We start from the raw sequence: 19,129 nt of genomic DNA on the forward strand, positions 1-19,129 counted from the left end.
ACACTCTCACCTACCACTACTTTGCAGTCACTGATCTCCTTCAGATTACATCATCTGAACAAGATGTAGTCTACCTGTGTGCTCCTACCTCCACTCTTATAGGTCACCCTATGTTCCTGCCTCTTCTGGAAGAAAGTATTCACTATAGCCATTCCCATCCTTTTTGCAAAGTCAACTGCCATCTGTCCTTCCAAACCTGTCCATCATCTCCTCATCACCTCTGTTTCCTGCACCAACATGTCCATTCAAGTCTGCACCAATGACAACTCTCTCACTTCTCGGTATGCTCTCCATCACTTCATCAAAGTCCAACCAGAATTTCGGATGCCCTTCCTGACACAACCCTCTGTATTTATCCAGGCTTGGGACCGGCACAATAAGACACTGGCTTGTGTCCTCTTGCAACTACATTCTTAAAATTATAACATATACCTCAAAAATATAATATTTAATATTTTAGAATATTTGACATCACAGCAGAACAGCTACAAAACTTACAACTTTCAACATAACATAACATAACATAACATAACATTACACAGGTTTTCATAGAATTATGACTTTGATTGCTCTACCTGTGAATTTCCTTTCATGGTGAGATTAAACACTGGCAAAGTCCCAGTCACCACCATGCCAAGGCCCTGCAGAGTACAAGGACAGTGTTCCCCATAATATAACAGGATCATTTACTCAGTGTTTACATAATGTATGTTTGATGCCTTCACATTTCATCACAGACAGTCTCACCAAAGCATCCTGATACACATTGGTCCACTGAACCTGCTTGGCCACACTGCCTGCCAGGACCATAGGGCGTCCCAGCACATCCAGGTACTCCTGACAATACAAAAGACGTTTCTGAGCTGCATCCAACAACATCAGGCCAAGGGGGATTGGTACAAAAACAAAAATGAAATAGAGGCTTGTGCAGGGTGAGTGAGAGCCTTAAGGAGAATGAGAAACAGCATAGCAGCATCAGCTGTGTCAGAAGCGCCAGACAAACCCACCTGGGTGTTAATCCTTATAGCGCAGAGGGAACGGATCTCAAAATAGTAACCTGGCATGAAGGAGAGAGAGGGAGAGAGGGAGAGAGAAGGAGAGAGAGGGTGAGGGGAGAGATTTTGATTTTTAAAATCACATTTATTCATGAAGTCGGTATTACAAGATAGTTACGTTAACAACATCTAAGAGAGATTCACTCAAACATGAACACACACTTTAAAAAAATGTGGACAAAATATACTTAAATTAAACCAAACAGTGACTGAACATGAGTTCCTCATTTAACACGGAACATAAGACACCTTAGACACACCATAGGTTCGTAAAAGTGTCTAAATCATTCATAACTCTGAAATAGTGAGGGGAGAGAGAGAGTAAGAGAGGGGAAAGAGATATTCCACATTATACTAAATGTTACTGGACCAGTGATGCAGCCACTCCAACAGACACTGAGTTAAAAGGATGATTTATAAAATGTTTTTGTTTTTTGTGTAATTAATGAAAAAAATGACATCATTTACCAGCATGAGTCTCAATAGCAGCATAGTGCTGCTAAAGCCACCAGCCATCTGTCTGGCTGTCATATTACAAACATAAAAGAAAAGAGACTACTTTTAAAAAGTGCTGGTCATCGTTTCAGACTGCAGGACAGATAGTTTTTGCTGTTGTGTAAGATCTGTTGCTGTTCATCTGTCAGTGTTTAAGCCTTCATTCTTCTATGAAGTTTTTATTTATTTTATTCGTATTTAAATGGAAGACAGCCAACCACTATGTGCAAGCTAAAGGGGGTCATTCCATGGGTTGTTTCAGAATGATATCAACACCTGCACGGCTGTGTGAACAAAATCATCTCTTGTGCAGAACTTCCGTTGCTGTTGCTCCAGTGAGAACCAACTTGAGTCTACTTACAAATCTGAGAAAAACAGGGTTCAGTCCTAGTTTGGTTGTGTGATACAAGGCACATGGAAATACTGACAAATTTTTCAAACTCAGCTACAACTGAGGATTAATGAAGAAAATATTTCCAAAAACAGGTTTTCACTGATATTTAGTAAAGTCCATCATTAGCTGACTGACCATCGACCAGAGAACAGTAAAGCTTGTCATCAACTAGTAGAGATCAATTAAAGAAAATCAGTTGAACAATATTTAAATCTTTGCTTAATGTTGAGGACATATAATTGAAAACGTTACTTTAATGCACATGTATCAAACTCAAGGCCTGGGGGCCAAATGTGGACCGCCTCAACATTTTGTATGGCCCTCCAGAGCATAAAAGGTCAGTGTCTAAAAATAAATAGGTCAAAAGCGCATTTTTAACAGAAACTGACAAAAACGTTTTAAACAATGTTTATGTTTGATGTTTTTTTTCTTCATTCACTTGAATAAACAAACATGTTTATTCTGTGCAACTGAAATGTTTGTAACTTGAATAAGTAATAAATTCAGAGTTATTTAATACTAAAGAGTAGTTACATTTAGTTACATTACATTGAGCTACACATAGTTACATTTATAAGTCACATTGACCCTTTGAGGACAGCTGTGATGCTGTGAAAATGAGTTTGACGCCCATGCATTAATGTAATGGATGAATTTTTGAAATGTTCAGCTTCTATCAGTCCAGGATAAAGCAAGCTAAACTCTTCATAATTAATGCTGTTCTATAAAACTTTCAAATCCATCAATGGAAAATGAAGGGACATTCAAAGTTATCTGATATATGTGATGTGAGGGCACATCAGACGAAAAATAATGGGAACCACTGAGCCATGAAGAATCTAATTGAATGAATGAGTTATTAAAAAAATCAGCTCACCTTTATTGGTGCATGCAATCCATTGTAAAGGTGTAACATCATAATTGTGCTGACCCACAGAAAAGGTGAAAACTCGAACCTGAGGAGGGGACATGACATAACGATTATGACTCCACAGCTTTTTGTCCACTCCTTTTCAAACTCTAGATGCATCTGAAAGCCAGATAGTCAGAAGATACCAACCGTTTTATTGGGCCAGTTGTATTGCATGAAGACATCCTGAGCTCTGTCCTCTCCCCCATCAGTAAACAGCATTATTATTTTATTGCAGTTGGCCCGTGGGACATTTGTTTTCTGAAAAATACATTTACAAAGAAGAATGAATGGCCAATGCAATAACACAACATACCCCTGTGTGTAGATCAGTATGTCACTCACATTCAGCAGCTGGTTGAAAGCAAAATGAAATCCAGACTTATAGTCGGTGGTGCCTTTGGCCTGCATCTGCTGTACTGCATCCTTGAAGATCTTCTTATTTCTGACATTCGCCTGGACAAGGTGTTTGAAGCAGGGAATCACAGCCTCAGCCTTCTCATTAAACTACAAGATTAGAAAGAAAAACATAACCCCTTAATAACAACGACAAATATACATACACCATGATGTGCAGTCAGTCAGTGAAGCAGATACCAACCCTGGCCACGTTGACATAGTCGTCATCAGACAAGGTGTCCAACATTTCCATCACTGATGCTTTGATCAGTTTCAGGGTGAGTCCGCTGACACTGCCACTCCTGAAGAAGCACACAAGTAGCATCACAATAACGTGCTGACAAACAAAGAGATAAACGCAGGCTGAAAGATTTAAATGTGTTCAGGTAACTGTCTGAGTACTTCTCAATTCTTGAATCAGGCATGGTTCCCTACCTCAGCATTAATTCATCCTGTCAGCAGGTACCGTATTCATTCATATTTCTATTCTATCTACTCTCATTTTCATGTTCAGAGAGATCAGATGTTCACAATGACCTGACTCTGTTCCTTAAACTGCATGCAGAGCGAGCCTTCATGTGACCTCAATGCTAACGTGGACAAACAGTCTAGTAAATGAACCCCGATAACCAATGCCTAAATAAACAGATGAAGAATCAATGTTCTTGTTCATTATTTTTGTTTAATATTTTTTATTTTATGTTTGTGCTTTATTTAATATTTTATTCTTTTTTTAATAATCAAACCTAACATTACTACCTTAGAATAATACAAAACTACAGATGGAGTGTGAAAATGTTCCAAACACATTGCTTCCTGTAGAGGCAAGGATTCATTTCCTGTGTTTTCACTTGGGGTAGTGGGTGTGGCATGTCCGTGTGGGTGTGTTGAGGCATGAGACTGACTGATTGAATGCCTGATGAATATCACGTGTACTTGGCTGTGATTCTGTTTGCTTGGTACAGAGAGAGTGTGAGGTGCGATGCCGATAATTCTGTTGACTGCAAAGAGTAAAATACGTAAGAGACCGCAAAGATCCAAAATGCAAAAGTAAGAAATGCAAAATTTAAGGAGCAAAGGCTATTTGCCATCTTAGTCTAGTCATCGTCCATCTGCACAGAATGTATGTTCTTCATGGAAACGGTAAATTAAACATCCACAACTGCAATAATGCCTCATGTTTCATCCTTGAACTCAGCATGTCAGACAGAGCCCCGCTCCCTCCTGTCAGTGAGTAACTCATGTACATGAGTGAACAAACATGTTGAATGTTGTTGTTGTTGTCGCTATGAAAGGTCTCCTGTTTTAGACATTCAACTCCGTGATATGATTAACCTCACAAAGACTGCCGATGTATGACCCATTACCAATTCAATGAACTGCATCCATGGATACACGATGGTGCCGCAGTGGGCTGTTGAACTTAATCATTAGTATAAATAGTGAATAAAAAAGCACATGAGGGGTAGTTGAGGTCGGTATACCATGAACAAGTTGGCATATAATCTCAGGACCAACAACCAATTCATGGTCATATTCACAATTAGGCACACGTTTGAGTCACCAATTCATGACACAAACTTGTGAAGTAATGACAGGCACAAACAGAGAACATGCGAACTCAAACAGAAACGTCCCAGTCAGGATTTGAATCCAGAATCTTCTTGCTGTATTGTGACAGTGGAAAAATCCATTGATTGTGTTAGCGTCTGGATCTTCCACAACTTAGCCTTCAGGCTACTATGCTTGATAAGCAACATAAGCTGCACTCTAAGCTGTTTCGAGTGCAGAGTCAGTGCCAGGTGAGCTGTTTTTTCATTTTAATACAACTATAGTGTAGTTCCTTCCTCTGCTGTCTTTCAGATGCACAAAAAGCTGCTCACTTTTGTAAAATATCACATTCTTACACCTGGGAGCTTGGAATAAGTGTTAGAAAGTCAGAAAAAATGAGGGCATTATTGAAATTAAAAGAATAATTGAAGTAATAGCTTAGATTGCTATGAAAAGTTGTAGATAATGACAAATACTTGATACTGTCAATGTAATAAATTTTTGTTCAACCAATTCTTTAGAATCAACATTGGTAAGTACTTACACATCAACAAGAATAACCATATCTTTGGGCGACGAGGCTCCCTGGATGTACCTGTGGGAAAAGAGACAGGCTCTAATAATCAATCCAAACCTTCTGCATGTGTGGCAAGAACAACATAAAACATGCTTTAGGGCTCATACTGTACCAGGGCCTCCTCCTGACGTCATACAAATCAATTTTATCAGGAGCTTTCCACGGTGAAGCTGAAAAGATTGAAGAGATGTCCTTTATACCGTCAGGGTACATTTGAGTGCATCAGCTTACGGACCATATGGAGAGTGGTGATGAACCAACCTGGATAGTAGCGAGTAACACCTGTGGCGCTCCCAAAGGCCTGCCACAGCAGCGATGGATCCTCCTGGCTGTTCTCCATGAAGACCCTCTCCAGAGCCTGAGTCCAGTTCAACTCATTCAGGATGACTGGAGCTGGTGGCACACAGGGTCAAACTTTAAACATGTGTCCTTTTAAATACGGTATATGACATCTTTCCATCATACTATGCAAGAAAAAATATTTTTTTTAAACTTTACTTGCCTCCTTTATAAATATCTGTGGGAATCTGAACAGCAGTGTAGGAGTAGTTCACGTTGTTTTTGAAGTTTGGATCATACACAAACTCCAGCTTGATGTGTGATGGATTTTCTACCTCTCCTTCTCCATCCATGGAATACTAGGGGAATAGGAATGAGAATGTAATAGACGTTTCCCACTTTTTAAACAAAATGTATTGCAATCAGACAATTTGACTTAAAGCACATTGATCAACCTTACTTTGGCTGATTAAACACAGGAAATATAAACAGTGCAGACAAATCAGTTCATATCTCCCTGACTCACATAATCCAGCTCAGCCTTTGAGTCATAATAAGCCATGTCCAGCTCCTAGAGAAAAACAGATGCACATAGATGCACAAGTCAGTCAAAACATTCATCTCTTTAAATTATTAAAGTAAAATTATTGTTACACAGCTCATATTTATATGCCTAAAAGCTCAAAACCCTCAAATTATGGTCAGATTGTCTTTCAACATACCCAGAAGACAATGTTTCAAAAGAAAACTGATAGGTCGATTGAATGGCATGGGCTTAAATCAGTAACATATGTCTACTATTTAAAATCTTACTAATAAACTCTTTTTCTTTCTCCAGCAAAGTGGGACACATCAACCAGTTCTCTTTTACAGTAAAAGAAGAGTTAGAAGAGTATATCCTGGTTTATAAGTGTGCTCATCCACAGAGAAACAGCCCATGCATAGCCATCATACGTTACGGGACTGATCTAGATAATCCTTCAAGTTTATGCAGATGAACATCTCATCTCAACAATCATGACAACGGGCCATCAACAGTGAGAAGAGGATAGTAAGAAGCAGCAAATCCTTTCCCACGTAAAGCTGTAAGAACCAAATGTTTGCTGTTGTTTTCTGCTTAGTGCTGTCACATCATGAATCAGTAGACAGGCTGTCAGGCTCGGGCACAGCGAGGCCATCTGTTAGTATTAGCTTTTGAAAAGTACTAACATACTTCAGTGAAGCTTAACATTTACCCGGGGGCTGATGTGTTTTTATTTTTGACTTGTTCTGATTACTAAATTGTATCTCCACAGACAGCTTTAGTTTTTATAACACTTCACAACACATGACAAGTATCTGCTGATGCTCTTCTTACGTTAGAATTTTAAATCACCTCTTTGGCTCTGACATGATCTACGTGTTATCAGGTTCTTTATCCAACACTTCAAATCAGGAGCACTGCTGACGCTTCTAAGCTGTTTTTTCCCATGAGAGCAAAGCTACTTTGGATATCAGCAGTGTTGCCATTTTTGTTTTTTTTGTTTTTTTTAAATGTATCTATTGATTTGAGGACAAAAGTTTAGGGGTGGGATTTTTGTCTCTTTCATGACTGATTTCACAATCAATTCACAATTTATTCAAAAAGATTCAATAAAAAGACAGACTGGAACTACAGTATGATTTCAAGTCTTAATCCACTCCACTCTACTTACCCATGAATTATTGAAACATAACTGATAGTTAAGTTAACTAGTCCTTTTGACTTGAAGAAAGCAAATTTACAATGTGCCTAAATGCTTGCCCTTTTTGAAACAGAATGAATATTACTTCAGTTTGGGACAACAGCACACAGTCAGGACGCTGCTCTCTACCCCTGTGGTGGAGTTAGGTCAATTTGTTCCAATCAGCATTACATTAAAATCATAACAAGGGATATTTAGATTTAGAAAAAAATGTTTCTCCTTGTAGTAAAAGTAGTAAAAAGTCCAAATGTTGCTTAATGTCACCTTCTCCATTGAATGGAGTCAAACGATGCAAAACCACCAGTGTGTTTAGAAGGGATTCAGTGACTCAGATGAAGTCAGAGGTCACATGACAAGTTGAGGTTACCAAGTCTCATTTTGTCAGTCAATTGAGAAGAGAAAGTGGAAAAGTGGAGAGGAAGTAGTACTCAACAAACCCACACAGCTGAGTGCGCTGGTTGTGACACAGACAGATCTGCTCGTGTGACAGGTGTCAACATTTCTCAGGTCATCCATTAGTAAACATAACAACAGACACGGTGGTCGGCGTTCAGGTCAGTGGTTCATTGTGACTTGATAACATTTCCACTACTTGTGGGCATGTATGTATGTTTGTGTTTGTTTAACCCTTCTTTAACTAGGTAAGTCAACTGTGAACCAGTTCTCATTTACAATGAACACCTGGAGACATAGAGAGACAAACACCCATTCACACACATAAGGGGAAAACCCGGAGAGAACCCACAAAGACACAAAAAGAACATGCAGACTCCATAAAGAAGGCCCCAGGTGGATTCAAACCAAGGACCTTCTAGCTGTGAAGCAACAGCGCTATCCACTGCCCCACCATGCTGCCAATGCCTGTGCATCCATGAAGGGCTGTGGATGGAACTGAACTAATGATGATTCTAAGCACAAGGACAAACAAGTAAACAAAATCTACTGAAAGCTGGTTGGTGTTTTTACTTATACCGAATGAACTCTTTGTGTTTTACTTATTTCTATAATATATTCATAACTTACTGTATAACTCAAGTATATTCTACATCTGGCCAGCAGCAACTCCAAGCCTATCTTTAATTATGGAACAGGTTGGGGTTTATATGATTTAATCAAGTCTGACTTGTTTCAGTAATAATTGCAGGTGACACAAATGTTTGTGATCGGTGGGGGAAAAGAAGGGTTTTTAAACTGGAAATGTACTTGATTCTGTTGAGAAGATGAACAGATTCTGTTCAAGATGTAAAAAGAAATAACACAACCTAGAATCTATTATTTGTTACTATTATTATTTGCACCTACAAATGGATCCATTAAAGTCTATCACACAGCCCAGAATGTATTCATCTAACTGCATATACCGTGTGAGATTTTACCTTGATTCCATCCTGCCAGAGATGTTCTCGCTGAAGCCTCTCTGCTTCATTGGCTAACCTCTGATGTTGAAAACAGACAATCACATTAAAAGATTGAGTTTGAAGGAGGAAGAACATTATGAAACACGATGGGATTCTCTGACAGATAATGGTGCTGGAAAAAACATCAAAATGCTGCAATAATAATTAAAAAATAAATAAATTTATAAGTACATATTAAAATTGATATAAAACCTAAATAGCAGGCAACATAGGTTGAAAATATCTAACAGTCTCTAACTAGCACCACACTGTGATTTTCTTACAGTAAAAAAAAATTACAATAATAAGCAGCAAACAACATGGCACAACTAGCAGTGCACATTAATTTTTTATTTTAGCCATTAAAATATACTCACTTCAAGTGCTTTGCGCTTCTTCGCCAGGAGTTTCTCTATATCTGAAGCAACCTTCTCCACAATTTTCCGAGGCTGATTCCTCACCAGATTAAAACGGCGTCTTTCTTCATTGTATATCTGTCAAATTTTAACAAATGAGAAAAAACATCAGCAGCCATTTTATTAAGGCTGTTTGTGCTAACTGAATATTTTGGTCTTGATCATTTCTAACCTCTGACATGTTGTCTGTGATGACTTGCCATAAATCTTGAAAGACTACCTTACAGCTGTTACTGACACATGTACAGTACTTTATAAATATTTTAATCAGTTGAGCCAAGCAAATTAAGTAGACATGATTATTTATTACAACAGACAAAAAAGATGATTTGATAATTAAGTTTTTAGAAAGTTTCTGGTGTCCAGACTCTGGTGAGATTGTAATCGTTCATCTGTCCTGACCAGAAGGTAGACAAATCCAATAATGGAGTCCAAACAGTGGTGTGTGTGCGTGCGAGCGTGCGTGCGTGCGTGTGTGTGTGCCATCATCATCATCATTATCAGATGAACAGAGAAAAAATAGAAGTATCTTCTATGATGCTGTGGTCTGCAGGTTTTATCCCACCAGACTCTGAAAAAAGACAAGATGACAAGATGGAACTAGACCTAAAGGAATCCATTGGACAACCTGACATGACAGCCCACACCTTATTAAAGAACCTCATGACACGAACTTTAAGATATCCCTCATCCCATGTTGCTCAGATGGGAATGTGCAGTAATGAACAGAGTATTTTTGTGAACATATTTGATCAACTATGTCCAGTGTAGCGTATACTCAGAACAAGATTTACCACTGATCCTCAACATGATGTGGCCAAAATAAAAACTTAAACACACAGGCTTTATTTAAATTAATTGCGGTCAAGGAGTTGAATGCAAACTTCCACTATATTAGGACATAAATACAGTGCGCCCTCGTACTTTGAGGTTAATGCATTCTAGGAACCCCATGCAATTAGGTAATCTGCGATCAAGATCCCGATCTATTTACCTTATTATTTACGGTAATTAAAACCTTTATGAACCCCCCAGAAAGTTCATACAACATCATACGTCAGTATGATCACACTGCAGTGAGACTTTACAGAATTAAATTAATAAATAATATTCTGTTTTGGTGATGATGAGTTTTGAGTGACTGGCTTCAGTCAGCAACTTCTCTGTCACCAGATTCTAAACCTATTATACACATACAATGTACATACAGTAGATACAACTTCTACCGCTTTCTCCGCTGTCGCAGATTGCGGGGAGCTGGAGCCTATCTCTGCTGGCTTAGGGCGTGAGGCGGGGAAAGTCCAGGCACAACGCCAGTGCACCACGGAACCGTAGACAGACAAACATGCATGCGCACAAGCACACACTCACCTACAGCCAATTTAAGATGGCCAATCAACCTGAAGCTCATGTTTTTGGAGGTGGGAGGAAGCCGGACAACCCGGACAGAACCCAGAGTCACGGGGAGAACATGCAAACTCCGCACAGAGTTGGACTCGAACCCGGAACCACCTTGCTGTGCGGCAACAGCGCTACCCACTGCGCCACCATGCCACCACTGATCATATTAAAGTATTCTAAATAGACTAAAACAGAATAAGGAATACTTTTCTGATTAGAAAACGAGGTTTGACTTTTTTTCAGCACATATGACCTCAGATATGCTGCATAGTGAACTGGATCTATTACATCACACATAACCTTGTCTTTATTCAACTCTCCTGACTGGCTGTTCTGATGTCTGCTTTCACACATTAAGCCTCGTAATGTCGGTGCCGGGGCAGAACAGAGTGAGGAGTGTGTGGGCGTCTTGTGTCGTTGTTCTTCTGAAAAAATTTTTCCTTGTTCTTTTTTTGTTTTACAGTATGTACATATGTCCTGCTGTTTTGTGTGTGTGTGTGTGTGTATACACAGTATATATATATATATATATATATATATATATATATATATATATATATATATATATACACATATGTATGTGTGTATATATATATTTATTTATTTTTAAATCAATACATTTTCTTTTAAATATCACGCAGGCTTATTACAGAAATTTAATATTAACAATATTAATTAATTTAAGGCATCAAAAATGCTTTAAATTACATGATTTCTTTGAGCTTTCCCTGCAGACTAAAACAATTTCTTCAACAGCTCCAGAGCATTTCAGGAGCACTGAAGGATTAATGAGGTTTGAGTGAATGAGTGAGTCTCACATCAAGGCATTACTGCAGGCTGACCATCTGCTCTGTGACACAAACAGAAAGAACATGTGCCGCTTCTCTCTGCTGAGGGAACGCGCCCACAGTGTTCACAGAGCGTGACTCTTTTGCCCCCCACTGATGATCTTTGGTCCTTTTTTTCACATTTCCCCTTACAGGTACCACCCTTTATTCACAGAAACCTGCAGCAAGGATATACAGTAAGTACAGTATTATTGGTGACTTACTGGCCCTCAGAATTTAATGACAACAGATCACTATGTGAAATCAGTTGAATATCAGACATTTACCTACAAGTATACTATTTGTTTAAGCCCTCGTGTATAGAACAAGAGCCCGTATGAAACCTATTGTACAATTGTGAAAATATATGTAACATTATTAAAATTATTATTAAAACAGAAAATACACTTCCATTTTGTCCGAGCTCAAACTGATGCAGCCTAATTGCAGGCAAAATTCAAACAAGCTAATCTATGTCAACATTATTTTGTTCATAAATTAATTATTTATAATAATAATTATTGAATAATGATTTGCTAATCAAAGTTCTTACTGCTTTATTTTCTGTATCAAAGGGTTTCAGCTTTACTGTTAATTATTTTGTACAAAGAAAAGTCAAAACTATTCAGAGACCAGATTCTGTATTTGTAACCAAAACATACTGAATGCCTTGAATTATGATTTTTATCAAAGCTCTAGGTTAGCTCAAAATTACTTGTGTTGCACACCTGAGTTATGTTCACTTCTCATGTCATTCTGTTATTCACACCTCTCATGCACACTCAGTCTTATTTTCCTGCTAATACTCTGTGTGTCAACTCAGATATCAGCTTTTCATATATATTGGTCAACTCTATCCATTGGCTGCTACTGTACCTTCAGATAGACAACTGGATACTTTATTAATCCCACGAGGAAAGTATTTTAAATTGTATTCCCTGACTGGGAATAAAACCCAGGCCCCTGCAGTAAAACTGCTGAATCCTAACCAATATCAAAGCGAAAGTCAACTTTATTATCAAATGTACCATATATACAGTATATGCTCGACATACAGCACAGATGAAATTGCAGTCCTCCCAAACCCGCGGTGCAACAGGCAGTACAATACAGGCAGTACAACAGGCAGTACAATAGCGTGAGGGTAGAGTTTAAGACTGTGGCAAGGGGCAGAGCAGGAAGGGAATTGAGCCTCCTGACCGTCTGGTGAAAGAAACTGTCCTTGAGCCTGGTGGTTTTGGCCCAAAGACCGCAGTCTCCTCCCTGATGGCAGCAGCCTGAAAAGGCTATGAGAGGGGTCTGTGGGATCACCTGCAATGCTGGTGGCTTTGAGGATGAAGCGGGTGTTATAAATGTCTGTGAGGGAAGGGAGAGACACCAGTGATCTTTTCAGCTGCTCTTAAGATGCCCTGCAGGGTCTTGCGGCAGGAAACAGTGCAGGCGCCGTACCACACGGTGATGCAGCTGGTCAGGATCCTCTCAATGGTGCCTCTGTAGAACGTGAGCATGATGGGAGGGTAGGGCTCTTGCTCCCCTCAGTTTGCGGAGGATGTAGAGGAGCTGTTGAACTTTTTTGGCCAGTGATGTGGTGTTGCAGCTCCAGGACAGGTCCTTGGAGATGTGCACACCCAGGAACTTGGTACTGCTGACCCTTTCCACTGCAGCACCGACGATGGTTAGTGGAGCATGCTGGGTGCGTGTTCTCCTGAAGTCCACAACAATCTCCCTCATCTTCTCCACATTCAGATGGAGATTGTTGTCCTTGTACCATATAGCCAGGCCGCTCACCTCATTTCTGTAGGCTGTCTCATCGATGTTGTTGATGAGACCCACTATAGTCGCATCATCTGCAAACATTATGAACAGGTTGGAGCTGGACGTTGGTGTGCAGTCGTGGGTCAGCAGAGTGAAGAGGAGTGGGCTCAGTATGCATCTTTGGGGGGCCTCCATGTTCAGCGTGATGGTGCTGGAGGTTTTGCTGCCGACTTTAACTGCCTGTGGTCTCCCTGTCAGGAAGTCCAGCAACCAGTTGCATATGGAGGTGTTGAGTCCAAGCTGATCCAGTTTGAGGATGAGCTGCTGGGGGATGATTTTGTTGAATGCTGAAGTCGATGAACAGCATTCTGGCGTATGAGTCTTTGGTCTCCAGGTGGGTGAGGATTGAGGGTAGAGCAGTGGAGATGTTGTCATCGGTCTAGCATTTGGACCGGTAAGCAAACTGAAAAGGGTCCAGGGTTGAAGGGAGGGCATACTTGATGTGCTGCATGACTATCCGCTTGAAGCACTTCACGAGGACGGGAGTGAGTGCAACCGGGCGGTAGTTGTTGAAGAAAGATGGGGGCGACTTCTTTAAGACTGGGATGATGGTGATGGCTTTGAGGCAGGTGGGGACAACAACCTGGCTCAGGGAGATATTGAAGATGTCTGTGAAGACAACTGTGAGCTCGTCAGCAGTCTCTCAGGAAACGACCAAGAATGTTGTCAGGACCCGGTGCTATCTGTGCAGTGGTCCATCTGAAGGCTTGCCTCACGCTGTCCGGAGGAAGCGTCAATGCTGTTGTCTGCCTCATAGTGCGCAAAGAAGTCATTTTGCTGACTGAGCAGAGTGGTGGAGCTGTCACAGGACTACGGAAGGGGTTTGTAGTCCGTAATGGACTGAATCCCCCGCCACAGGTTTCTGGTGTCTCTGATGTCGCTGAAGTGGGAGTACTGTCTCTTCACCACTCTGATGCCTCTTGACAGGTTGGCCCTAGCTGTCCTTAGGCCCACCTTGTTCCCAGCTCTGAAGACTGCATTCCGTGCCCTCAGTAGCCTGTGGAGTTTCCCTGTCAGCCATTGCTTCTGGTTGGCCCGAATGGAGATAGTTCTGACATCATCCATGCTTTTCCTCATGTATGCAGTGACAGTCTACGTGTACTCCTGTAGTGTTGTTGTGGGTGGCTGCATCTTTGAATGCACTCCAGTGTGTGGTGGACAAGCAGTCCTGGAGTGCCTCTGAAGACCCCTCAGGTCACACTCGTATCTGAATTTTCGCAGGTCTGACGACTCTAACGAGCAGTCTGCGTGCCGGTATTAGGGTTAGGCTGAGACGACAGTGAGACACCTGTCCCCAACCCGAAGGCGCAGGGACACGACCCTCTCGTTCACCGGGGTGAACTCCAACATATGATGGCTGAGCTGTGGGGCCAAAAGCAAGTCCACACCAGCCCGCCACCTCTCACCTTGGACAACACCAGAAAAGTGGAGAGTCCAGCCCCGGTTACGCCATACCGGGCGACATCACGGTCCTTGATTTTTCTTTCATCATAGGGGTTTTTGTACTGCTCTTCGTCAGAACCGTCACCCAGGACATGTTTGCCAAGGGAGACCCTAGCAGGAGCATAAAGCCTCTGGGAACATAACTCCTGGGATCATTTGGGCACTCAAACTCCCCCACCACGATAAGGTTTCATTTTAGCTGAAACTCTTCTATCACACATCACACCTGACACTTTCCTCCACCCGTTCCATCCTGCCTGTACACACTTCTTCACCTCTTTTCCACACTCTCCATTGCTCTGGACTGTTGACACTAAGTACTTAAAATCCTCCACCTTCTTGATCTCTTTTCCCTGTAACCTCACTCGTCCACTTGGGTCCCTCTCATTCACACTCATGTACTCTGTCTTACTACAGATAACCTTCATTCCGCTCCTTTCCAGTACAAACCTCCACCTCTCCAGCTTCTCCTCCACCTGTTCCCTGCTCTCACTACAGATCACAACGTTATCCGCAAACATCATGGAGATTCCTGTCTAAACTCGTCTGTCAGCCTGTCTATCAAGAAGGGGCTCAGAGCTGATCCCTGATGCAGTCCCACCTCCACCTTGAACTCCGCTGTCACACCTACAGCACACCTCACCACTGTCTCATAGTTCTCATACATGTCATGCACCGCTCTAACATACTTCTCTACCACTCCAGACTTCCTCATACAATACCACAGTTCCTCTCTGGGCACCCTGTCATAACCTTTCTCCAGATCTACAAAAACACAATGCAGCTCCCTCTGGCCTTCTCTGTACTTCTCTATCAACATCCTCAAAAAAAATACTGCATTTGTAGTACTCTGGTGGCAAAGTTGATATGTCTATGTAATTTGGGAAACACACTGTTGGTGTTTGCATGGTTAACGTCCCCTGCCTGAATGAGGAAGGCATCTGGATGGGCTGTCTGCTGCTCACTGATTTGATGGTAGAGTTCATTCAGTGCCTCACTCCTGCTGTTGTTGCTGGAAGTGGGAGGGATGTATACTGCTACACTAGACCACCAGGGAGGGTGTTCTATTAGTTTATCTTTTATCAGGCTACTGCTGCTGCCTTTTAAACATGACTATGCTACTTCTGTTAATTTTTCACTTCACCAGCCCATGACCACCCAGGAATTGCAAATTCATCAATGTCATCATTCATCAGAGCCATCAACCCCCACTACCATCAGAGTCTGGACTCTAAGTGATACACAACGGGCTGCTGGTCAGGACAGAAACTCTTGGATCTCAATCTCCCAAAATAATCTAAGAACTAAAGACTGTCTAATCATCACATGTATCTACATCATAACAGATATCAATGACATACTGCTACTTGTAAGAAAAAAAATATTTTAAATGATTAAATACTTAAATCAGTATTTATTGATGTATATGTTATCAAACTCTTATCTTAATAAAATTATTATTATTTTAGAGCTAACCCATGTAGGTGTGTGTTCAGGCATCTCTTTCACTTTGTCAGAATCATACAATGTGTCCAACATCAGTAATTACTGCACCCAATACCCAAGGCGCCAACAAATTTTGGCTGCAGCATTTCAAAAAGGCAGCACATAAATACTGGACACTACTGAAGATAAAAGCTTTTAGACATTTTCACCAAGGAAAAACAAAAGCAATGGATTATTGGCGGCTCTGCACGAGGAAAAAAAGAGCAAGGAGGTTTATTTACAGCTTTTCTGCACACTGAAACCTATTCTTATTGAGTTTCTGAAGCAATATGAATAAGGCCTATATACCATAAAAAAGCTACACACTCACCCCTTTCAACTGCTGAGCTCCAGTGATGTGTTGAAAGACTCTGTCAATCTCTTGCTCGATGCGCCTGGCCCAGTGCATTATCCTGTGGATAGACATCACAGGCTGATTGTCACACACAGAAGCAAATAAAAGTGTGTGTGTGTGTGTGTGTGTGTGTGTGTGTGTGTGTGTGTGTGTGTGTGTGTGTGTGTGTGTGTGTGTGTGCGTGCGTGTGCGTGTGTGTGTGCGTGAGTGTGGGTGTGCGCGTGCGCGCATGCATGTTTGTGAGGTTCAAAGAAGTAAACAGTGATGATGCAACAGAAAAGGCAGATGTTACCTGTAGCTTTATTTAATACAGAAAACACATTAATATCAAGATGACTGGCTGGCTTACTTCAGACACACGATAACTGAGTTAAAATTCAGACAGAGTCTCAAAATTAGAAAACACAAACCGGTTTCGACCCTCAAAGGGTCTTCTGCAGGAAGACTAGAAGTAGGTGTCTGAAACAGGTAAGATTCATATGCTATTAGAAACATCTCCAGGTTGTGGCCTTCAATATATCAATATATTTTCAATTTTCAGCATTTACTCATTCAACACAATTTCCAATGAATGACAAAAGGAATAGAAAAGAAAATAATACAACATAGTGTGACAGATCATCTGATGTAACTGGAATTCATGGCATTGTTCCTAAAATGAAGCGTCTAGTGAGCCAGAGCAAACATCTGCTGTGTTCTGGGAGGTAAAATTTATGAAAACAGCAGCATTTCAGCCAACGAGGGGAACACTTGTTGTTTTACAGGCGAGTCATCATTTGTGTGTCCGCTGTCTGGTGATGAGCAGGTCATGTACAATCAAATGTACAAAGTGTTGGAGGTTTCAGGTCTTTCAGGTAACAAAGAACTGAAAGTCACTAAAAATCTCATAAAATAGAGGGGAGCTACCAATTGAGGAGATACTTCTTTGTGGGTTCACAGACTGATAGTTTAGTCATACACACACAGTCATTACAAAACAGTTCAACTAGTTTTCATCACTGACTCCATTCAATGCATGTAATACCGTATTTCCTGTCTTATCTGTAACTTTTATTGTGGATCCAAAACAAACACTGAAATTAGTCTTGACAGCTGTGAGGTGCTTAAAAGTGTGTGTATGTATGTGTGTGTGTTCATTGTTTTAGTTCTGTTCTAAATTGAAGGTCTTTTTCTTTTTCTTATTGACACAGAGATTTTAATATGATATTTGAACTGTCACAGTTAAAGTCAATTTAAAAAAGTCAGTCAGTAGTTTTCATTCGAACTAAAAGTACCCATTGAAAGTCTCTCAGACACTACCTGGGTACTGTAGCTAAAACAACAGAGGTCTGCAGTTTTATCCACCCTTCTCCATTACCCTTCATTGATTTTGGTTGTGTTGTATCAATTCCTTTCTAATGTACTACACAATTACACTCACAAATCAATGTAATTTCCAATAAACAAAAGACAAATGCATGGTAGACAGTCCAACAAAAATCTGTGGCATTCATAACCACTGCAGATCAATGGGGGACTGTTGACATCAAAACAGATGTTTATTTTATTAAGACTGAAATAGAAAATTCTTAAAGGAAGCTGGCAACATAATGACTGAATACAGTCAGTATTGTCTGTTAAATATTCCAAGTTCAACACAGAAACCACCACTACCAGCACATGACGCTTCAGGCAGCTGATTCCCTCTAGCACCACTCAGACATCAAGCTGGATGTTCATGTAGCTTCAATAAGGAGTGAATGGATCCAGAATCTATCAAATGGCTTTTTCTAGCACAAATGAAGAAGGAGGAAGAGAAGCATTTCTATCTCTAGGTCCAGTCATGTGGATATGTCTCCTAGGAGACATTCCTTTCTATCTCTCAGTTTGGTTGGATTTTAAAAAAACCCCAACATGGTTTAGTTCAAGAAAAGATCGTTGACTAGGGAAAAAAAATATGTTAATCTAGGAATGTTATTTTAGCGTGTGTCATGGAACAAAATCTAAGAGATGAGTAGTCTGTAGGAACTCAAACTGTTCTGAAAAGAAGAGAAGGCACTCGATTATACTAAGAGGAAGAAGAATGTTGAGAACTGTGCTACTACTGGTTACCAAAGGGTTCATGGTCTACACTTGGGTCAGTTACCCATTCCCCAGCTGATGGTTCTGTCTCTAAATGATCACTAGACAAACACAGAATGATTATCCAGATGGCAATGAGACAAACAGACCACAGGCCTGCATTGCAGTAAGTGTTAATGTGTTAAATTCTTTTGTTCCTCTGCAGAGAATTGTTGAGAGATTTAAAAATACATTTAGTTAAGCATACTTTCACTGTTTTATGTATTCTGTTCACATTTTCAGGGATCCAGTGCATCTAGTATCAGGAGATTAATGGTACTTCAACAATATTTCACTTTCATAAACTGAATCAGCAAAAGTCGTGACATTCTGAGAACACTAAATAATTAATTTCTTGTAATGTAACTCAGAAACACATCTTTCAAGCCTAGCAGTTCTGTTTGTAACACGGGCTAACTGTTTAAAGATTAAAAAAATTTAACCGAGTCTAAGATAACTTTGAAGAAATCAGTATTACATGATGTGGGACACTTTCTCAGACTTTG

General features: G+C 40.5%; 1 protein-coding gene across 1 annotated transcript in view; it reads right to left on the minus strand.

The window, feature by feature from the left end:
- Positions 1-19,129, minus strand: part of LOC137595510 (voltage-dependent calcium channel subunit alpha-2/delta-2-like) — a 43,036-nt gene that overhangs the window by 16,681 nt on the left and 7,226 nt on the right. Inside the window, exons 2-16 of the mRNA XM_068315682.1 lie at positions 16,500-16,581; positions 9,159-9,275; positions 8,761-8,820; positions 6,187-6,231; positions 5,884-6,019; positions 5,643-5,774; positions 5,494-5,551; positions 5,349-5,399; positions 3,456-3,555; positions 3,200-3,361; positions 3,005-3,115; positions 2,822-2,900; positions 1,008-1,057; positions 748-837; positions 576-641 (exon numbers count right to left, since the gene is read on the minus strand). Coding sequence (XP_068171783.1) covers positions 576-641; positions 748-837; positions 1,008-1,057; positions 2,822-2,900; positions 3,005-3,115; positions 3,200-3,361; positions 3,456-3,555; positions 5,349-5,399; positions 5,494-5,551; positions 5,643-5,774; positions 5,884-6,019; positions 6,187-6,231; positions 8,761-8,820; positions 9,159-9,275; positions 16,500-16,581 — 1,339 coding nt within the window. The remainder of the gene's footprint in view (positions 1-575; positions 642-747; positions 838-1,007; positions 1,058-2,821; positions 2,901-3,004; positions 3,116-3,199; positions 3,362-3,455; positions 3,556-5,348; positions 5,400-5,493; positions 5,552-5,642; positions 5,775-5,883; positions 6,020-6,186; positions 6,232-8,760; positions 8,821-9,158; positions 9,276-16,499; positions 16,582-19,129) is intronic.

This window comes from Antennarius striatus, chromosome 5 (genome assembly GCF_040054535.1).
Source record: "Antennarius striatus isolate MH-2024 chromosome 5, ASM4005453v1, whole genome shotgun sequence".
Classification (NCBI taxonomy): Eukaryota; Metazoa; Chordata; class Actinopteri; order Lophiiformes; family Antennariidae; genus Antennarius; species Antennarius striatus.